The sequence below is a fragment of the Heloderma suspectum genome, chromosome 16 (genome assembly GCF_057233095.1).
Source record: "Heloderma suspectum isolate Gila_16-S chromosome 16, 16-S_ref, whole genome shotgun sequence".
Classification (NCBI taxonomy): Eukaryota; Metazoa; Chordata; class Lepidosauria; order Squamata; family Helodermatidae; genus Heloderma; species Heloderma suspectum.
In genome coordinates this window covers 22,888,362-22,908,351 of record NC_139473.1, presented here as the reverse complement: position 1 = coordinate 22,908,351, position 19,990 = coordinate 22,888,362, and the positions used below count along the sequence as shown (strand labels likewise).

General features: G+C 51.4%; 1 protein-coding gene across 1 annotated transcript in view; it reads left to right on the top strand.

Annotated features, from left to right (window-relative positions):
* Positions 1–19,990, top strand: part of FSIP2 (fibrous sheath interacting protein 2) — a 73,378-nt gene that overhangs the window by 2,315 nt on the left and 51,073 nt on the right. The window contains exons 4-15 of the mRNA XM_084822687.1: positions 1,521–1,610; positions 1,923–2,062; positions 3,215–3,359; positions 5,297–5,407; positions 6,040–6,181; positions 7,966–8,202; positions 8,876–9,135; positions 10,246–10,306; positions 10,963–11,562; positions 14,038–14,165; positions 14,771–14,849; positions 15,355–15,436. Of these exons, the coding sequence (XP_084678813.1) occupies positions 1,521–1,610; positions 1,923–2,062; positions 3,215–3,359; positions 5,297–5,407; positions 6,040–6,181; positions 7,966–8,202; positions 8,876–9,135; positions 10,246–10,306; positions 10,963–11,562; positions 14,038–14,165; positions 14,771–14,849; positions 15,355–15,436 (2,075 nt within the window). The remainder of the gene's footprint in view (positions 1–1,520; positions 1,611–1,922; positions 2,063–3,214; positions 3,360–5,296; positions 5,408–6,039; positions 6,182–7,965; positions 8,203–8,875; positions 9,136–10,245; positions 10,307–10,962; positions 11,563–14,037; positions 14,166–14,770; positions 14,850–15,354; positions 15,437–19,990) is intronic.

Here is a 19,990-nt window from a genome sequence, read left to right as displayed (position 1 = left end):
ACAGTAATTCAAGACGAAACCTGAGCCGGTTCACGCATGCACGATTATTGCAACACCAAGTGCAGCTAGCATGTGTGAACGATCCACTGTAGGCATAAGACCACAGGTGGAACTTCCATGCCACTTTGGACGCCAGGGCTTTTCAAACAGAAGCACTGAAATACAGACCGTATCATGCTTCAGTGGTCAGTTCAAATTCACCACATACCGGCAACTAGGAAAGAAGATGTCACCCTGCCCAGTGCCGCAGCGAGGTAGCATTTATTGATAGATTGATTGATTGATTGCATTTATACCCTGCCTTTTTCCCTCTTGCAAGGAACCCAAGGCGGCTTACATTATCCTCCTCCTCTCCATTTTATCCTCACAACAACAACCCTGTGAGGTGGGTTGGGCTGAGAGTATGTGACTGGCCCAAAGTTACCCAGTGAGCTTCCATGGCCGAGTGGGGGCTAGAACCCGGATCTCCCGGCTCCTAGGCTTTAGATCCTGGATGCGTGGTCTGATGGTGGCCCCCCCTTGGGCGGCCCTGTGTGCTGCTTCCGTTGTGAACACACAACGAGCATTTCTCTTCTCCCTGGCAAACCACCTGGTGAACCGCCAGGCCATGCTTCAGTGGGGGCTGGGGGCTCCGATGCCAGTGGGTCGATGAATCTGGGTTTCAGTCGGAAGCAGTCAGAACTGTAAGGGAGCTTTGCTTTGCACCTTGGAGAGCTCTTTTAGAGTTCTGACTGAAACCCGGAGTGGATGCGCTGCCCCCCGACCTTGGAGCCACCAGCCTCCACTGCCAGGCATTACTTCAACATTCCTGATATGCTTGAATGTCTGCCAACCGTGATAAGAAAAAGTATTACCTTCAGTGTTGTGTGTCTGAAGCTCACCTAAATCACAGCACCATCATGCTACAGATACAGAGCAGGTCAGGTGATAGTTCCTGCAGTGATGATGGTGTTGTGGGGGATGACTTGGGAGGTTTCCCTTGATTTCCTGGAACCTCTTGCCAGCCGTTGGAAGGTGGCAGTCTGGGAGAGAGGACGTTTGCTGGCAGTTTTGAATTTGGATACAGAGACAGGTGGAGAGCGCGCTGGGTGCTCTTAGCCCATAAGCTGCAATGGAAGTGAATCCCTGGGGGAGGCCGGAAGGGTCTTGATGGACCATCAGCACTTTCTGATATCTGCTTTGCAAGGATTGCAACTAGCTTCCACTGTGCGCTGTGTCTCTTTATTTATATATATATATATGACAAAACCATGGTACGTATCCGGCGCCAAGGGCTGTCCCTGGACCCTCTCACAGAACAGGGAAGGGGGGAGTGTGGGACATAATGAAGAAAATAAGGTTGCCGGCCTAACCAAGGGCCAAGTCCCATTGAACTCGGTGGGGCGTGCTTCTGAGCAAACACACTTGGGGTGGGGATGCAGGTGCCATGCCCATGCCAGTTCAAGTTGGCGGGCACGCAGCCAGCATGGCTTAGGGCACCTCAGCATGGCCGTGTGAGTGCCTGACCTTTTGTCGCCTAGGTTGTGTGTACGCTGAAGGAATTCAATGAATACAGGCAGTACCTGACTTCACTCAAGCTGGAGTTTGAAAAACACTATATCAGAGAACAGGTAAGTGCTTGGAACCGGCAGGTGTCTCCCCCTCCCCCTCGGACTCGTTTGAGGCAGACTTCCCTAAAGCTGATGCCTCCAAAATGTGTTGGATGACAACTCCCAGCATCCCCCAGCCAGCATGGATGAGACTTGCTGTCCGAAACATCTGGAGGACAACAGGTTGAGGGAGGACATTTTACCCCTGAGGACCCAAGAGTGTCACGCCACAGTGCTCACTGGCCCCGGCTCCCACAGGACGTCGGGATGCTGTCCAAGTGACAACAGCCTCTGGGCAGAGTCCTGACCCCAAAACCCCTTGGATTTCTCCAGAAAATGTTGGAAAAACAAGTCACCAAGCTCCAAGACACACAGCGTCTTCCCGAGGCTGCCGACACCTCAAAGTATCGGGACTGGCTGCTGAAGGAAGAAAGGCCGACGATACAGGAGCAAGAGAGCGTGATGAGGAACAGGTGCCCAAGGCAGCTGGGACAGAGGGCGCTTTGGCGCATGAGGTTCAAAGGGTGCTCTAGCTTGGTCAGCCCCAAGGCTGGCCAGAGGGCTCGTTCACAGCACAAAGGCCTCTCACGGTCTCACTCTCTCGCACCACCAGTGAGCAGAGAACAACGGGGGCTCTCAGTCTTGTGCAGACGGGGCATTGGAACAAGGGGATAGCTTTCGTCTCTGGATCTGTGAGGAAATGCTGGCGAGACAATTCAGGGCATTGAGAGGCAGCATGGTGTAGTGGTCTGAGCATCAGGCTAGGAGCAGGGGGGAGCTGGGCTCAAATCCTCTCTCAGCCATGGAATTCACTGGGTGAACTGAAGCCAGTCACCGTCTCTTGGTCTAACTTGTGAAGTTAGAGGATTTCTTGACAGATCTCATGGGCCTCCCCTTTGCATGGCCATGGCCTTTACTTCTGTTGTGAAGCACACCGTATTTCCTCTCCTCCAACCACCATCCCATGCTTTAGGAGTGCTCCTGCATTCCTGATACATGAAAACGACAACAAAACCGCCAGCCCAAACTTAAAAAATAATTATACTCTGAGCATGTGTAGTTTTGCATTGAAAAGTCACTTTAAAACATAGCACCCTCACGACTATAGAAATAAAATGGAGTTTGTTTCTGCTGCCCTGATCTTAAATACAAACAATTTACTTGGGAATAAGCACCATTTTTTTGCAGAAAAGGATGACATCTTTCTAAGTCAAAATAATAAAATGAGCATCTGCAACTACGCACCATGCCCAGACAGCTGCTCCCTAACTCTAAAATGCTTAACAGTAAGAAGGACGGGTTCTGACCTCAGGCCTGTTTGCTTGTGTCCCATCACCCTCTGCTCCCTGGGGGGGCGGGGGGGCAGGGGGGGTCCTGGGCTGTGGGGGTCTTGGACTTCAGCTGCAAAGCCCAGCCTTGGCTGCATCACTGGTGCATGCCCCCTCCTCCCACACTCATCATGAAAGTGTCCCACAGAAAAGCTGTCCACCTTCTGTGCTCCCAGCCGTTTGCTATACCTCCCAAAACCCAAAAGAAGAGAAAAAGGGTCTTGAGACCCAGCTGAGCCATTCCAGCCCGTTCAACTTGACGCCCTTTCCTTTCCTTTCCTTTCCAAACCAACAAAGGTATTTAGAGTTGATTAACCAGGAACTGGCAAAGCTCGAACACCTTGCCGAAGAGAACCGGCGCCTTGCCTTGGCTCAGGATGACAAGAAGAAGCAGGGGAACGAGAAAAGGAAGCAGCTCCTCCTTCGGAAGAAAATGGAAGAGGTAAGATGGCTGGGGTTGTGGAGCTCGGAGATACCAGAGATGCTGAATTTCTGCAATTGGTTATGTTATTTCTGCAGCTGAATTTCTGCAGTTGATTGTGATGCTGAATTTCTGGTGTTGGTTATATTATTTATTTTATTTCATACAGTCTTCTCCCAGCTGGTGCCCTCCAGCTGTGTTGGGACTACAACTCCCAGCATATTGGGAAGTTGCGAGTTGTAGCCCCCATGCAGCTGGAGCACACCAGCTGGGAGAAGACTCAGAGACAGAGAGATCCCTCTTTTCTCTTAGACCATAGACACACTGGCTTTTCAAGCTCATACCCCCCTGGAGATTCTCAGCCTACTTCTCAGAAAATATGGACTGCGCATGCACCCAAATCCTGAAGTGCAGGAGCCCCTAGCCCCCCTCTTTCATCCATTGCCTTACTTGTGGGGATGTAGGGGAGGATTTGCAGGGGGGCAGGAGGGAGGTGCTTTCTTTGTCCTATGGCCATCGGTTCTCTATCTTCCCGAGACCCGTGGGGAGCGGATGGTCAGACCCAGCAGAAGGCAGCCTCCTTTCCTGGGGTTATGCACATGCACCCCACTTCTGAGCGATGAGAAGCTCCAGGGGCTCCACGCCAGCACAGGGTTCCCCTTCCTTACAAGAGGCGTGTCAAGCCCCGTTCAGCCCGAGGTCTGAATGCAATTTCAGAGAAACTCTCGGGGCTCCAGTCTGGTGGTGGGCGGGCCTGCCGGTGGAAGGGATGGGGCAAAAGGGAAAACGATGGCCCTCTGATTGGATTGGGCCCACCTAGGGAACCCCAGAGGGTCAGAGTGAGACTCCATGCTGGCCAGGTTTGACCTTGTATTGATCTGGCGTTCAGATTCCGTCACAGCCCAGTCAAAGTAGATTCTCTTGATTACTAAGATGAAGCAAAACCACCTGTGCAAACAGATGACAGATTATTGATAGAAAATGGATGCAGAATGTGCAGGCAAAGAAAGCTCATGCCTCTCCTCAGGCAGTGATGCTGCCACAGCTGGAGCGTCTATCAGGGCCCCCGGGAGAGACGGAGAAGCCATTCCTGGGGCACTGGTTCTCCAGGCTGGGCTGCCCGCGCACTGCCCCTTGGAGCGAGACCAAAGCACGACGCCTGTGGATGGGATCTTACAGGCTTTTCTGCTAGATGCCCACCCCCAGCTCATGAGCTGACAGGCAGCACCTCACTCCCCTCTCAGGAGCCCACTGGCCAGCATACACATGTGCAGGAGAAGGGGCTCCCCCTCCCCAAAGGTGCTCGAAGCACCGCAGGCTGGGGAATCAGTCGGCCCTGTCTGGGCCCAGGGCCTCAGCATTCCAGCCCCTGGGAGGGGCGTCTCCCAGCTGTTCTGTGAGAACCGAGGCACGACACCCTTACCTCCTTCACTCCGGGAGGTAATTGGATAGGCTGAGCAGTGTGCAGCCACTGACAGATGGAGCTGTGCTTGCTGGGAACCAGTTAAGGCTTGGTGTCAAAGGCCTCCTTGCTTAACTGTGAAGCTGCTGGTGAAGCCAAATCGCACGGGTTGACCACTAGCATATAGGAACTCTGTGAAGTCCACTGCTTTCCTCACTAGCCAACTCACTACAGGCCTGCGGGCCTGAGCTTTGGCATCCGGGCCTTCAAAGGAGGCCACGGTAGACTTCTGGCATTTCTGTGATATCAGGTTCATTTATACATAAATAAAGGCTGGAGCCTGAGGCGAGGCGTCACGCCGCATTAACACCCACGAGAGTCCTGCTCCGCCTCGGGGAGCCCGGGGAGCCCACAGTCTTTACTCTGGAGAGCAAAGTCAGCTCTCTGCCTCCTTTGGAGACCTAGTTCCAGCAAGGATGGACTTTCGGCCACATATACAGACTTCACCCAGACTGGCACAAAGGTCCCCCTCGACTGACAAACCATTCGTTCCCAGGAATGGAGAAAAAAGGAAATGATGCTCCTGATGAAAATTGGCGATGATGTGAAACGGGAAGCGAGAATTGAAGAGCAATGGCGGAAGAGCAAGGAGGACAAGCTGAAAAGGGTGAGTGGAAAGGCCTTGAGGAAGGCAGGAGGCTGTGTGTTCAGAATGGCGGAACAGCCATCTTGTGCCAGCACAAGATGGCTGCTCACACTGGCTCGTCCATGTGGCCCTGCCATGAGCGTCGCAGCACGAAGTTCAGCTCAGCCTCAGGATGCTCGACACCCTTGCAGTGCTCCCAGAGGCCTGTCAGGATGTCCCTTCTGCCTCGCCGAATCAGGCCAAGGTGGTTCATCTAGTTCAGCGCGCTGTTCCCCACAATGGCCACCCAAATGTACCTACCCAGACCTTTAGGTCATCCACAGAAGCCCTTCTCAAGGGCCCCTTCTCAGGTCGATGGCAACAGCCAGAATCGCTGCCCCAGAGTTGCTCCTCCTCTGTTCCCCAGCTGCCTCTCGCTGTGGCCCAGCCAGTGGTGGCAGTGACACGGAGGAGCTGGAGATGCCGCAGCCTCCTTGTTCCATGGCTGCCAGCCTGCCAAGCAAGCCAGTGGGAGCAACGATGAGGAAACGAAGGAGCACAAGCAGCCGAGGGTGGTGGGAGTGAGAAGGCAGACTCACTGCGGGAGGAGGCCCCTGCGGGGGCCTTGCCCAAGGGTCCAGCGGTGCTGAGGTTCTGCGTGTTGGATCCTCTAGAAACAAGTCATGCTGGAGAAGAAGATGGCATACCACCTGAGAAAGCTGGAGGAGAGGTTCCAGAAGGAAGGCCTCCTGCCCCCTGACAAGCTCTTCCCTGCAACATCCTTTGACATCCAGGGACCGCTGGTTAAGAAACTAGGTACGTGGGCTGAAATGGCCTCGGAAATGGCCTCCTCCCCATTCCCTGGCCTCCCTCAGCCTCTAGCCTTTTCCCTGACCTCCTGCCCTTTCCTTGGCCTCCTCCCTGCCCTGACCTCTTCCTTCCCCTGGCCCATTGCCCTTTCCCTGCCCTCCCTGCTCCCCTGGGCTCTTGCCCTTTCCCTGCCCTCCCTCCTCCCCTGGCCTCTTGCCCTTTCCCTGCCCTTCTCCCTGCCCTGGCCTCCCTCCCTCTGTTGGCCTCTTGCCCTTTCCCTTGCCTCCTTCCCTCCTTTGTCCCCTTGTCCTTTCCCTGGCCTCCCTCCCTCCCTTGGCCTTTTGCCCTTTCCCTGGCCGCCTCCGTGCCCTGTCCTCCTGCCCTTCGCTTCCCTTCCCTTCCCTTCCCTTCCCTTCCCTTCCCTTCCCTCCCTCCCTTATCCTTTGGCCCTTTCCCTTGCCACCCTCCCTCCCTTGGCCTCCTGCCCTTTCCCTGGCCTCTCTTCCTCCCTTGGCCTCCTGCCCTTTCCCTGGCCTCTCTTCCTCCCTTGGCCTCTTGCCCTTTCCCTGGCCTCCTCCATGCCCTGGGATATTTTTAAACTGACCTACTCACTGGATAGCAGCATCCACCCTCTCAGTCCCCTCCACGCTTGTGCTTAGCGGTGCCTGTTCTGAGTCGTAGGTGGCTTGGTCAGTGACCTCTGGTGGGCCCCCTCAGTCTCACCTGGCAGCCACTGAATCGAGCCACTGTTTGAATGTCCCACAAGCTCCCGGGGTGATGCTCCGTTGTGGGAAATCAACACGGCAGCCCGATCCAGCAGCCCAGCACTGCTCAGAGCAGCTGGCTGGAGTTTTTTTAAGTTGGGGCGACGACAGGAGCCTGCAGTAGGCCCTGCTGGCCGGTTGGGCCCCCACTTGCTCATGATGTTGAGTCTGTCTTCGGGAGCGCCTCCAACAACACCAGGGACGCTGCTGAAGGAGATCGGCCTCGGAACGCCTTCTGTCAGGACAGCTAGGCTGGGGAGGACGAGGGAGAGGGCCTTTTCTGTGGTGGCCCCCACTCTGTGGAGTTCCCTCCCTAGTGACCTCCGCCATGCCCCCTCTTTGATGAGCTTCCGCCGGGCTTTGAAAACCTGTGCTCAGGCGGGCATTTGGGGTGGGCTAGGGTTCTTTAGAGCAATGTTGCTTTGTTCAGTTGATGATGTCAATTGGTTGTAGTTTGTTTCTATTGTACGCCACCTAGAGTGGCCAGGTAGCCGGCCAGATGGGTGGCTAATAAATCTAATAAAATTAAAATAAAAATAAAACGATGCCACATACTGGCATCAGCCCTGGTGCTTGCAGAAAGATTAAACAAATGGTGATAGATCCTCTGCCTGTGCATGCTGAATTCTACTTACCTATTTTTTCCTTCAAAACTCTTCTCAAAAGTTCCTTTTTCTGGCACCCATTTTGGTCCCCCATCCCTGGTGAAGGCTGCAGCCCTGTATCTACTTACCTGAGAGTAAACCCCATGGAACTCAATGGGACTTACTTCTGAGTAAGCATGTCTAGGGCTGCACCCTAACAGAAATAAATGCATCTCCTTCCCCTGCCTCGATCTCCCGACCCTTCTGCTGTCGTTTCCTCTGCCCTGGTTTGTGATGGCAGGCTCCGTGGGGCTGAGGCCTGCTTTCCAGCGAAGCACATTGACGTGGATGGGGCTGTGTAAACAACAAAGCATCATTATGGGGAAGGACAAGCAGCTGTAGAAACCTGTGGCCTCAGAGATGGCCTGCACCACGCATTCAGAGCTCTCAGCACCCAGGAGGGCTGTTACCTGGCCTGCTAAACTCGAAGCGGGTGCGCAGGGGCTGTGGCGCGACTTGCAGAATGCATCGCCCTGGGCTGCCCTGGAAGCAGGCTGCGTTTTCCTTCTTAAAGGGTCCCTGGTGAGGAAAAGTGCGGAAGGTGTTAGGAAGTCCAGAGAAACGGTAGATAAGAAATCCACCGGTCTCCTCGACAGCAAAGGAGCGGAGCGCCCAAAAGGTAGTGGCGGCTTGGACGGGGCTGGGAGCGCTGCGGGGCTGGGAGATTCTGCAGGGGGGCTGCTTTTTAGGGCAGTCGGGCCAAGGCAGCGGCTGCCGCGACGTGGGAGGGGAGGGGAGAGGGGTCTGTGGCCACGGCTGTCCACGGGCCGAGCGGCTTCCATGCCGTGAAAGCGAGCCCAGCGAAAGAGGCTGGCTGGAGGTGTGAGCCGGTCTTCGGAGGGCGGCCAGCTGGCCAGGCAGGGAAGGAAATCTGCGGCGGCCGGAGAAGCCACGGGGAGGCCTTCCTTTTCACTCGGCGTCGGTCAGCATTTCGGGGCTGCGTGCTGGCAGGGGCGGGCCCAGGGCAGCCCCCCACCCCTGGGCACTTGGGCGGAGCCCGGGGCAGCGGAGCCCTCGGAGGGGCTGGGCAGGGCCCTGACGGCTGGGGCAGCAGGCGGGACCCAGCAGCATTTTGCAGGCGTGGGGGCAGAACGCGGCACCTCTTCCTTGGGGCCAGGGCGGAAACTGCCAGCCCACGCACCAGATTCGTTCCCGGGCAATCCGCCACCTTCCCTCCCCCGCAGCGGGGGCAGCGGGAGCACTTGTCCCCCCCGCGCAGGCAGCTGCCTCGGAGCCGGGCAGGGCGAAAGCTCTCAGCCCGGCCTCATTTCCTCCTGCCTCTGCACCCCCAGGAGGCGACGCCACGCAGCCGGCCCAGCCCGCCGGCCTGGCCTCCCTTTCCAAAGCAAAGCGCAGCACGAAACCATCGCTCACCCCGCTGATGCCTCCGCTCGCCTCCGAGCTGGTCCCGAGCAAGTCTGCCACGTCCCTGGAGGTGAGAGGCCTCGGAGCAGAGCACGGAGCCCACCCTTGCGTCGGGCGGACGGTAGATGCCAGCCAGGCGAGAGCTGAGCCTCGCTGTCTGAGGCTGCTTCCAGATGAGGCTTTGATGGTGCAATAGCCCCACCTGCCTCATTTTTTTTTCCAGGGGGTGTCCAGAAGCTGTTTTCTTCCATTTGTAGCCTCCCTGTGTTTCCCACTGCTCCTCCGGTCATTTTTCTTCCCACAAAAAGCAGTTAAGGAAGAAAAGATGGAATAGCACAGGCTTCCCCAATCTGGAGCTCCCCGGATGTGTTGGACTACAACTCCCAGGGGGAATATGGGAGGTGTAGTCCAACAAATCTGGAGGGCACCAGGTTGGGGAAGACTGTAATAGCTTTTGCTTGTTAATGCTCAGAGCCTTTCCACAGGAAGCTTTTATTGTGCACTCATGATTGCTCACTCATAGTAATGTGTGGGTCCTTTTACCCAACGTTGACCTCTTCCCGGGCCTTTCCTGTGCTTTGCAACCATTATCGTGGTTTTTCCCCTAATGAGAAAAGCCTGGTATTATTTGAAAATGGTGGAATGAGTCTCCTGTAGTTGTGAAATTCTGCCATACCACAGTGCCATCTAGTGGCTGTATAATGAAACATATAGAGAGGCAGAGAAAGAAACCCCCCAGAAAAAAGCACGTGTAAAGGAGCCGGTCTCAATCCCGCAAAAGACTTGGAAGCAGAACCCTCAGTAACGGTGCAGGATAAAAGCCTCATGTAGAAACGCTGGGGAACAACAGCAGGGGAGGGGTTCTCGCTACACACCCTGCTGTTTTAGGCTGCCCAGAGGCATCTGGCGAGCCTCTCTGGGAAATAGGATGCAGGACGCAGCAGAGTGTTGGGCTGATCCAGCAGCCAGTGGCGCCATCAGGACAGGACTTGGGGGCAGCCGTCCCAAGCCCCTCTCAGCAGAAGGAGCAGGGGGACCCCAAATGCGGCATGGCATGACACATTTTGAAGCAAGTGAAGCCATGCACATTCCCATGGTAAGAGATGGACCCCCACAAGAGCATTACATCCAAAGTCTAAAGCAGTCCAGCGACACCACTGCTGGTCTCCTTCCATTCCTAGGGGAAGGTTTGGGGCTGATTGCAGCCCAGCTTGAAGTCAGACTATCCAGTTAAATGCCTCCCTTCTCTCTCTCCCTCTCTCTCTCTCTCTCTCTCTTTATGGTTTTCATTTCGTAGCAAGAAACTGTCCTAAGCGAGAAAGACCTGCACAAAAAGGGGAGCCTCGACTCGGAGCCAGGTAATCAGTGGCTGATATCCTGCAGCGCTTGAAGTGGGCAACTCCATATGGATTGTGGAGTTTTCTCCATCCCTGGTGGAAATATTGAGAATATCTGATTCCATTTTAAGGGGATGGGGAGTCTTTCAGTTGTTCCCGGGTGCTGAGATATATTTTTGGATGACTTGATTGACTGACTGATGGCCAAACTACATGTGGCAAAGCTCATGTGGCTTGCCCTTCAGTGCAAGATTTTTCTTTCACAAAGATGCTGCGTTGGGGGCACCCCAGCTGGATCGGGACAGTGGCATGGAGGCCTTTAACCCTTTGTGCCCCCTGATCTAGATGCCTCCTCCCATGACTGCTGTTTACGGGGTGGAGGGACACCTCCCATTCACTCCAATGCATCCAGGACTTGCATTGTTTTGAAAACAACCTAGACATTTTAGATGCTTTATAAATAAGTCACCATCCTCACAGTCTCATGCAAGAAACGCCTTCTCGCTGAGAGCAGTGGAAATCACAGACGAGCAAGTTGGCCTCCTCTCCTTTTCTTAAGAATTCCTGCCTTAGACATCACCTCTTGGAGGTTGGACTCGATGGTCTGTAGGCCCCTTCCAACCCTACTATTCTATGATTCTTGCCCTCTGCAGCAGGTGAACCACTTCTTCCTCAAGGTGGCAGCAGCAAAATGTCCCTCACCTCAACCAAGGATGCCGTCTCGATGGCCAACAGTGCCGCCAGCAACGACGGTGTCCCAGCAGAGCCTGCCTCGAGTGTAGCGGGGAGCATGGATGGGAAGGTGGCGGCCTCTGCCTCAGGCGGTGGCATCAGCCATGGAGGAGCTGCGCCAGGCTGTGGATCTGCCGCCGGGTGCGGGAGCAAGACGTCCTGTTGCGGATCTGCCGGGTGCGGGAGCAAGACGTCCTGTTGCGGATCCGCTGGGTGCGGGAGCAAGACGTCCTGTTGCGGATCCGCCGGGTGCGGGAGCAAGACGTCCTGTTGCGGATCCGCTGGGTGCGGGACCAAGAGTTCCTGTTGCGGATCCGCTGGGTGTGGAAGCAAGACTTTCTGCTGCGGATCTGGCAGGTGCGGAAGCAAGACATCCTGCTGCGGGTCAGGGGGATGTTGCAGTAACAACGGCAAGTCCGGCTGCTGCGGCTCGGGCGGGTGTGGCAGCACAAATGGCAAAGCTGCCGCCGGCTATGACTCAAGCGGTAGCAGCAAGCAAGGGGCCAGCAGCGGCACCAGCAAACTCCCTTTCTCCTCTTCAGTGGGTGAGTCACGTTCTTTGAAGCGATCGGGGGGGGGGGGTGGCGGCGGCGGGGGCGGGATTTCTACTTGCTCAGATGTGCTTGCAAAAAATGTGCATTCTCCTAGTCTTGTTGGCCTCGGTGGCTTTTAAGCAAATGCTAATAATAATAATAATTCTGAATTTCATTGTGCTTTATCTAGTTATGGACACTGTAGGTTTTAGAAGTTCTTTCTAGGAATGGCAGGAGGGGAACTGAAGGTTATAATATACTGAATTTGGACAATTATCTTTTAACACAGTTGCCTCTGAAATGTATCAGTAATTCTTAAATCAGATTTTTTAAAAGTTAAATGAAATTTAAATTTTTTGAAATGTATTTGTCAATTAAATCTATATCTGGCCTTTCCTTTTGTCTGCTCATTGCAGCTGAGAGAGTCAAAACTGCATAAAGCAGTTAAAACAAATTAGCAGAAGAACTTTGTTTATTCATTCAAGTAAAAATGTTAAGCCTTTGTATCAAAATCAATACACAAGGCAGCTCACAGTCCATAAAAATGTCAACGGGAAGCAGTACATCCATGGGAAAAAAGTGGAGAGCCTTCAGCCACTGACAGTTGGTGAAAAAATAGAAAGTTGAATCGGCAGTTCAGGTTTCAGAATTTCATCACAATTGCTCAGTAAAGGATATTGTGCCTTTAATCAAAACCTTCCTGGGTGGTTCTGGCCATTTTAGTGCGTCCTGTTCAGTACAATTGAGAGGTTAGCGATAAACATAGCCTGTGAGTTGCCCCTTATTATTCAGCTTCTGTTCCTCAGAGGATAGGTTGCTGTTATATTACTGATTTCCTTCCATTATTTTGGAAAGAAATCAGCAATATCTTTTAAACGTGGAATAGCGCTACTATGCAATAAAAAGGGGGAAAATACTGAGGAAATCTCTCCCCATGCCCCACACTGCCCCAGTGCAGGAGACAGAAGCTGAATAATACAGGACAATTCACAGGCTATGCTAATCACTGATCTCCCAGCTGTGCTGAACAAGAAACAATAAAACTTTCTGGACCTGTAAACAGGAGATGTTCAATTATTATTGCAGGGGACCTTTACTGAATGGGACTTATGACAAGTAAACACGATAGGAGTATCTTGGCTATGGGGAGGGGGTATTGCTGGGAGTGCTCTGTGGAACCACCATTCAATTCTGCTTCCAGTGAATTGCAGAAAATCTGTGCTTCAGCAGCATTAAGAGTCTCAGGTGTAGAAGCAACCCAATTCTAACAGAGCTTGATCTGGTGATGCTAACCGAGGTCATAGAATCCTAGGGTTGGAAGGGGCTGTTGAGTCCACCCCCCTGCTCAGTGCAGGAATCCAGTTTCAAGCTGCCCTGACCGATGGCTGCCCACTCTCTGCTTGGAGACCTCCAGGGACGGAGAGCCACCACCTCCCGAGGAAGTCGGTCCACTGACTGTCAGGATGTTTTTCCTGAGGTTCAGCTGAAATCTGTCTTCCTGTAACTTAAGCCCATTGTTTCGTGTCCTACAGTCTTGGAAGACGGAGAACAGGGTGCGGCCCTCTTCTGTATGACAGTCCTTTAGGGACTATCAACCCCCCACCCCCAGCCTTCTCTTCTCAAGACTAAACCTACCCAGTTCCTTCCATCTTTCCTCACAGGACATAGTTTCTAGTCCCTGCTGATCATCTTTGTTGCCCTTCTCTGAACTCGTTCCAATTTATCTTAATCCTTCTCAAAGTGTGGTACCCAGAACTGGTCACAGTGTTCAAGATGAGGTCTGATCAGCACAGAGCTGAGTGAAACCATCATTTCTCTTGATTTTGAAATTATACTTCTATTGATGCAACCTAAAGTTGCATTTGCCTTTTTTGCAGTCACATCACACTGCTGATGCTGCAACACCAGAATACAAATTAAAGGGCAGAAGTATCACAATATGCTTCATGTGCCAGCACCAGCCTATGATTGGTGATTAAGGATGGGGGAGAAATCTGTTTGGTTTGCATTTTAATCTGAATGTATCTAATTTTTGCATGGTCAACCCAATATACCAACCGGAACTCAGTTATCCTTCAAAATTCACACTTCTTTGAATTCTGCAATGAATTCTCCAATTTTAAAAAAAGTGTACAAAAATGTGTATTTTGGGGGAAAGCACTCCCAAAAATGAGTATTTTGGTGGGGAAAAGTTTTTAAAATACATTATATTAGGAAATTACTTGCAAAAGTGTGTATGCTAGGCAAAATTGCATACAAAATGCTTGCACTGGGAGAAATGCTTGTATAGAACCAAAATGCTTATGAATTGTCATGCAAACTGTTTTTTAAAAAAACTCTTAAAGTTCAGGATGAATTGAATTTAAGATTAGGAAAATGAGAAATGGAGAGAACTTGAAATGAGCAGATTTGCCCATTGCTATTGGTGGCCTGGTACCAGTGGAACCTGATCTGAGTGCCACCAAATTCCTTCCGCTTCCATTCTAGGAGTGAATCTGTCACATCGAGGTCCGCTGAAGCCTTCCCCCAAAGGAGCCGTCTCCTCGGCTGCCTCTCGGCACATTGTCAGCGAGGGCTCTGGCAAAGTGAAGCAAAAGAAGAGAACAACCTTAATGGTACAAAGCTGAAGTGCTCCAGAGCGGGAAGTGAAAGGAGCTGCTGACGGGAGGTGGTCCCGTTGGGTGCGGAAGGGCTGAGGAACCGTGGCCAAGGTCAAGGGCCTGGACCAGTGGCCTCATGGTCAGTTTCGAGGCGCAGGCACTCGCCGTGACCGTCCCCTCGCCACGCCCCCAAGGAGAGTCCAAGCATTGCAGGCAGCGCTATGTGGCCCATATCATCAGGCCAGCCCTGGCACTTTTCGTCTCCACTGTGAGCAGCACTTCTGCCAAGAGAATGGCTCTTAGCGGCCCATTCAGGACCAAGCCCCTCCAAAAGACTGTGCGCGCAACAGGGAACCATGTATTGTGGCTGGGAGAATTCATTCCCAACCAGTAACTTCGGTGATTGGAGCTCAGCTCAGAGGGAACAGGGAGGAGTGAGGGGGCAGCAGGGGATGTCAGTGTCCCTGCTGATAAAGACGTTCCTGTGCTGCGTTCCGCGAGCCCCCACAACACCACTGGTCTGAACGGGCAGCAGCTGGCCTGCCCAGGGGTTGCCTGAGGTGTGGGCTGGTTCCAGCAGGTGTCAACGACACCGCTCAAGAATGGAAATGTCCTTTTAGTTTTCCCAGAGCGAGCCAGACAATCAGTCGAAAGACAGGAGCTCAAGCAAGAAGAGACGAGTCGATAAGGACAAAGTAGGTACGGACCACACTGGCCGTGGCACTGTGTGTCCAGGCGAACAGGACCATGCACCTCCCCTGCTTCTGCAAAACCAGGAAACAGGAAATGAAATCTGTAAGGGTCCCTTTAGTCGGGCTTCCTGTGTTTCCCCTACGCTGTGAGGGGATGAACGAAGAAGGCATCTGGGCACATCCCGAGTGCCTTTTTCCTCATCACGCCAAGTCACCACAGCTACCTGGGCTGGGGCTGCGGCAAAGGTGATGGCATGGCTTCCAGGCAGACACGAGCCCTTTCCTTTCACTGCCGATGCACCAAGCAGTTGCATCCAGTTCACTTCTGGACTTTGGTCCCAGGTCTGACATTAGGAGTGCGAGGCCCCCATGCAATCTAGCTTTTATTTAATGGGTTCGGGGTACAGTTTGGTGGGCCAAGGGGAGGACGAGCACTGACATTTGTGCTTCCCTCCCCTAACTAGCTTGGATTGCTGTTGAGTATGCTAGCGCCCTCATTCATCTTCTTTCAGAGCACATGGCCTCAACATCGCAGGACAATGAAGACTCAGAATCCTCTTACTCAGCTTACCTGCAGCACTTGCTATCTAATTCGTGAGTGCCTGAAAGATCATTGGAATAGCAGCACATGCAGGAAAACCGGACGGGCAGCAGTCGTGCTAAGTCTGTTGCAGGAGAAATGACAAAGATCCTTGTGGTACTTTAAAGGTTAACACATTTATTATGGCAGAAGCTTTCATAGACCAGAGTCCACTTCATCAGATGCATAAAGTGTTATTCTGAGTTACAAAGATATACACACATGGTTGGAGCAGTGGGGATTTTAAATAGTGATGTCAGAAGTAATTGAAATGCAAAAAGTACAGACAGTGATAATTACTATATTAATTATCACACATTGCAGCTTGTCTTTCCTTTGTTCAAGAATGGCCACCTTAAGGTCAGTTGAGAGACGTTCCTGTGAGGCTGAAGTGTTCCTCCACTGATTTTTGAATATTGCCACTTCTGATGTCAGATCCGTGTCCATTTATTCTTCTGCATGAACTGAGACTGGCCTGTTTGTCCTGTGCATACTGGACGTTCAGGCCAGATTGCAAGGTGAAACAGCTGAACTACAATTCTTTAAGAGGTTTAACTCTATCTCCTGTGGTTTGAACTACATGTGTTAATCAGCTCAACAATGCAAGGATGCATGTGTTATCACCCAAAACTGTTCTGTGAAGGGAATAAATAAGGGAATTGTTACTGTCTGTATTTCCTGCATTTAGTTTCCCTCAGATTTCACTGTTTTACTTCTCCCCATCCAAACAACAGGCATATATAACTGCAGCTCAGGATAATACTTCAGGGATTGTTGTGAACTGCCCAGACAGCCTCGGCTGTTGGGCAGTATATAAATGTAATAAATAATTACATACATAAATAAAATAAGTCGACTGTAGTCCATGAAGGTTTATGCCATAATAATTTGTTAATATTAAGTTGCCAGGAGCCTCTGTTGCCTTTACAGAAAAACAACAACTTTCCCACAATTTTATCACTCTTTAGGGCAGCTTTCCTGAACCTAGTGCCCTCTGGATGTGTTGGGCTACAACTTCCATCATCTCCTGCCGGCTAGGGTGGGTGATGGGGGTTGTAATCCAACACATCTGGAGGGCACCAAGTTGGGGAATGCTTATCTAGAGCAAGGGTCCCCCAGCTTTTTGGGTCAGTGAGCCCATTTGGAATTTTGAGAGAGTCTCATGGGCACTCTCACAAAATGGCTGCCATGGGATGGGGCTTGCCCATTCATAAAATGGCAGCCATGGTGGGCATGGTTGGTAACAAAACTAATTTCCCAGAAGGCAACTGGCAAGACTAAAAGAAAAGTAACTTGCCCAAGAACCTAAGCGCAAGGCAGAGGTGGAGGCTGAGCACCAAAAGGCAAAACCACTCTTTGGAACCCAAAGAAAGATGGCGCCAGCGGGCAGCACTTTGTTTCGCAGCAGGCCAGCCTCCTAGTTTTTTTTTTTAAATTAAGGAATAAAGATTAGCAGGGGCAGGGAGCCCTGTGGTCGTTGGAGGCCCCTGGCTCCAGGGTGACTGAGAAACAGCATCTAGGCTGGGGCTATTCACATGCTAGACTGGGGTCATGTACACAGGAGCCGCTTTATCCTCGATTAATAGGCGCCCCACACCTCAATGGGTGCGCCCATCCAAGTCGTGTTCCTCCTCCCACATAAATACAGGGCCAGCCATAACTCCCATGGGGAAGGCACATGGAGGCCCTGCTCGTGCCCTTTCCTGGCAGCAAGGGGGCAATGAGCTGTTTCCTTGCTACCAATCGTGGGAGAGGACATTCCCAGGGGGGTGAACCCCTTCTTTGCAAGGGTCCCCCCCATTACCGATAGGCTGCTGCAGCAGGTGATCCTTCCCTGAACTCCCTGGTTAGTCTTGCTAGGGAGTTCTAGGCCCTTCTGCCAAGGACACCTGCCTTCAGCCCAGCTCTAATAAAAAATAACAGAGCAGCACTTTGGATGTACTTGTCCAAAGCTAAAAATAACACAGATCTTGACAACACTGCATAGGGTATCCTCAGAACACAGGGGTAGCATTGCCACCATCCCGTCCTGTACATTTCTGTGAGAATTTTCCTTTTAAGGCAATACAGCCATATGTCCAGATATAAAGAGGACTTTATTTGGAAGAAGGGGAAAACAGGAAGAATGAGGGAAAGCAACTGTTGCACGCACAGATTTCCAGATAAAACCAATAAAGTCAATTTAACTTAGCCAGTTAGAGATTACCTACATTAGCAGAACCTTGGGTTTCAGGTCATGTGCAGCGTACATTGTACAAAAGAAGGTCTGAGAGAGAGCATCTTGGCCTCCTGATTAGAAGTTGCCAAAAAGAGAGTGAGTGCATGGGAATCTGAGTTCAGCAAAAGCCATCCTGACAACAGAGACTGACAGCTGTTCACTGGGGAGATTGCTTCCATTTCTGATGTCAGTGGTTTAGCCTGCAAATCTGAAAATTACTTAGCAGTTGGACCCGCCTTCTTAATGACTCCAAATGTACACCTCTGCGATGTTTACTGGCGAACAAAAGATAAGATTTGTCCTATTCAGGCTTCCTGGCAGAGTTCCTTGTTACCAGATGATCTAGAGGGCACTGTTGAACTACATCAGAATATAGGGGGTTTGTCCACTAGGGATGTCGTGCGCATCTGACTGGGGCTTGTGGCCCTGTGAGAAATTGCCAGCTTGCCCCCCGGATGCCAGTGCATGCTGAGTTGGGCTTTAAACTGAATCCTGTGGGGAAGAGAGACGTAAAGTTGGGGGTAAAAATGGACGTAGGCTTATGCACTGCAATGGAGAGAACAGCTCTAATAGCACCCAGTAATAGTCTTCACAAACATGTAGGAAGAAAGCCAGACCATGGAGCATGTGGTCTTCGATGTCTATATACTAATGCCCAGCGTATAGGAAACAAACAGAACGAACTTGAACTCTTAATACAAGAGGGAAAATATGACTTGATAGGTATAACTGAGACTTGGTGGGATGACTCTCATGACTAGAATACAGCAATTGAAGGATATAATTTGTTCAAAAAGAACAGGAGGAACAGAAAGGGAGGTGGAGTTGCACTATATGCAAAAAAGACATATTTCTGCACAGAAATACAGGAGGATGAGCTTGGTAGCCCCATCAACAGCATCTGGGTTGAAATAAATGTCGCAAAGAATAAAAGGAAAATGGTGGTCAGAGTCTACTCCCAGCCACCCAATCAAGGAGAAGATGAGGATGAAAGTTTTGAAAAGCAAATAGCCAATGTTTCAAGGAAGCATGATGTAGTGGTAATGGGGGACTTCGATTTCCCTGATATTTGTTGGGAGACACATTCTGCAAAACATGGCCCCTCCAGGAAATTCCTGACTTGGAATCATAGAATCATAGAATAGTAGGGTTGGAAGGGGCCTACAAGGCCATCGAGTCCAACCCCATGCTCAATGCAGGAATCCAGCTCAGAGCATCATGTGTGAATTGTGTGGCGGATAACTTCCTCCTACAGAAAGTAGAGGATGGAACTAGAGGATCGGCTATCCTTGACTTGATCCTAACCAACAGGGATGACGTAGTGGGTAAAGTAGCAGTTACAGGAACTCTGGGGGAAAGCGACCATGTTACACAATTACAAACAATTCCAACAAGAAAATAAGGCGGAAGACAACAGAAGAAACCAATGTGGCTTCACAAAAAGCTTAGAGATGTTGTTGTTGTTCAGTCATTAAGTCGTGTCCGACTCTTCATGACCCCGTGGACCAGAGCACGCCAGGCCTTCCTGTCCTCCGCTCTCTCCCGGAGTGTGCTCAAATTCATATTCATTGCATCAGTGATGCTATCTAGCCATCTCATCCTCTGCTGTCCCCTTCTCCTTTTGCCTTCAGTCTTTCCCAGCATCAGGGTCTTTTCCAGTGACTTCTCTCTTTGCATTAGGTGGCCAAAATGTTTGAGCTTCAGCTTCAGTATCTGTCCTTCCAATGAGCAGTCAGGGTTGATTTCCTTTAGGATGGACTGATTTGACCTCCTTGCAGTCCAGGGAACTCGTGTTTTCTCCAGCACCACAGTTTGAAAGCATCAATTCTTCGGTGCTCAGCCTTCTTTATAGTCCAGCTCTCACAGCCATACATTACTACTGGGAAAACCATAGCTTTGATTACAGCTTGAACCTTTGTCGGCAAGGTGATGTCTCTGCTTCTTACTATGCTGTCTAGGTTTGCCGTAGCTTTCCTCCCAAGGAGCAAGTGTCTTTTAATTTCATGGCTACAGTCACCGTCTCCGGTGATCTTGGAGCCCAAGAAAATAAAATCTGTCACTGCTTCTATTTCTTCCCCTTCTATATGCCAGGAAGTGATGGGGCCAGATGCCATGATCTTAGTTTTTTTAATGTTGAGTTTCAAACCAGCTTTTGCACTCTCCACTTTCACCCTCAACAAGAGGCTCTTTAGATCCTCTTCGCTTTCTGCCATTAGGGTGGTATCGTCTGCATATCTGAGGTTGTTGATAATTCTCCCGGCAATCTTAATTCCGACCTGTGATTCATCCAACCCGGCGTTTCTCATGATGTACTCTGCATATAAGTTAAATAAGCAGGGCGACATTATAC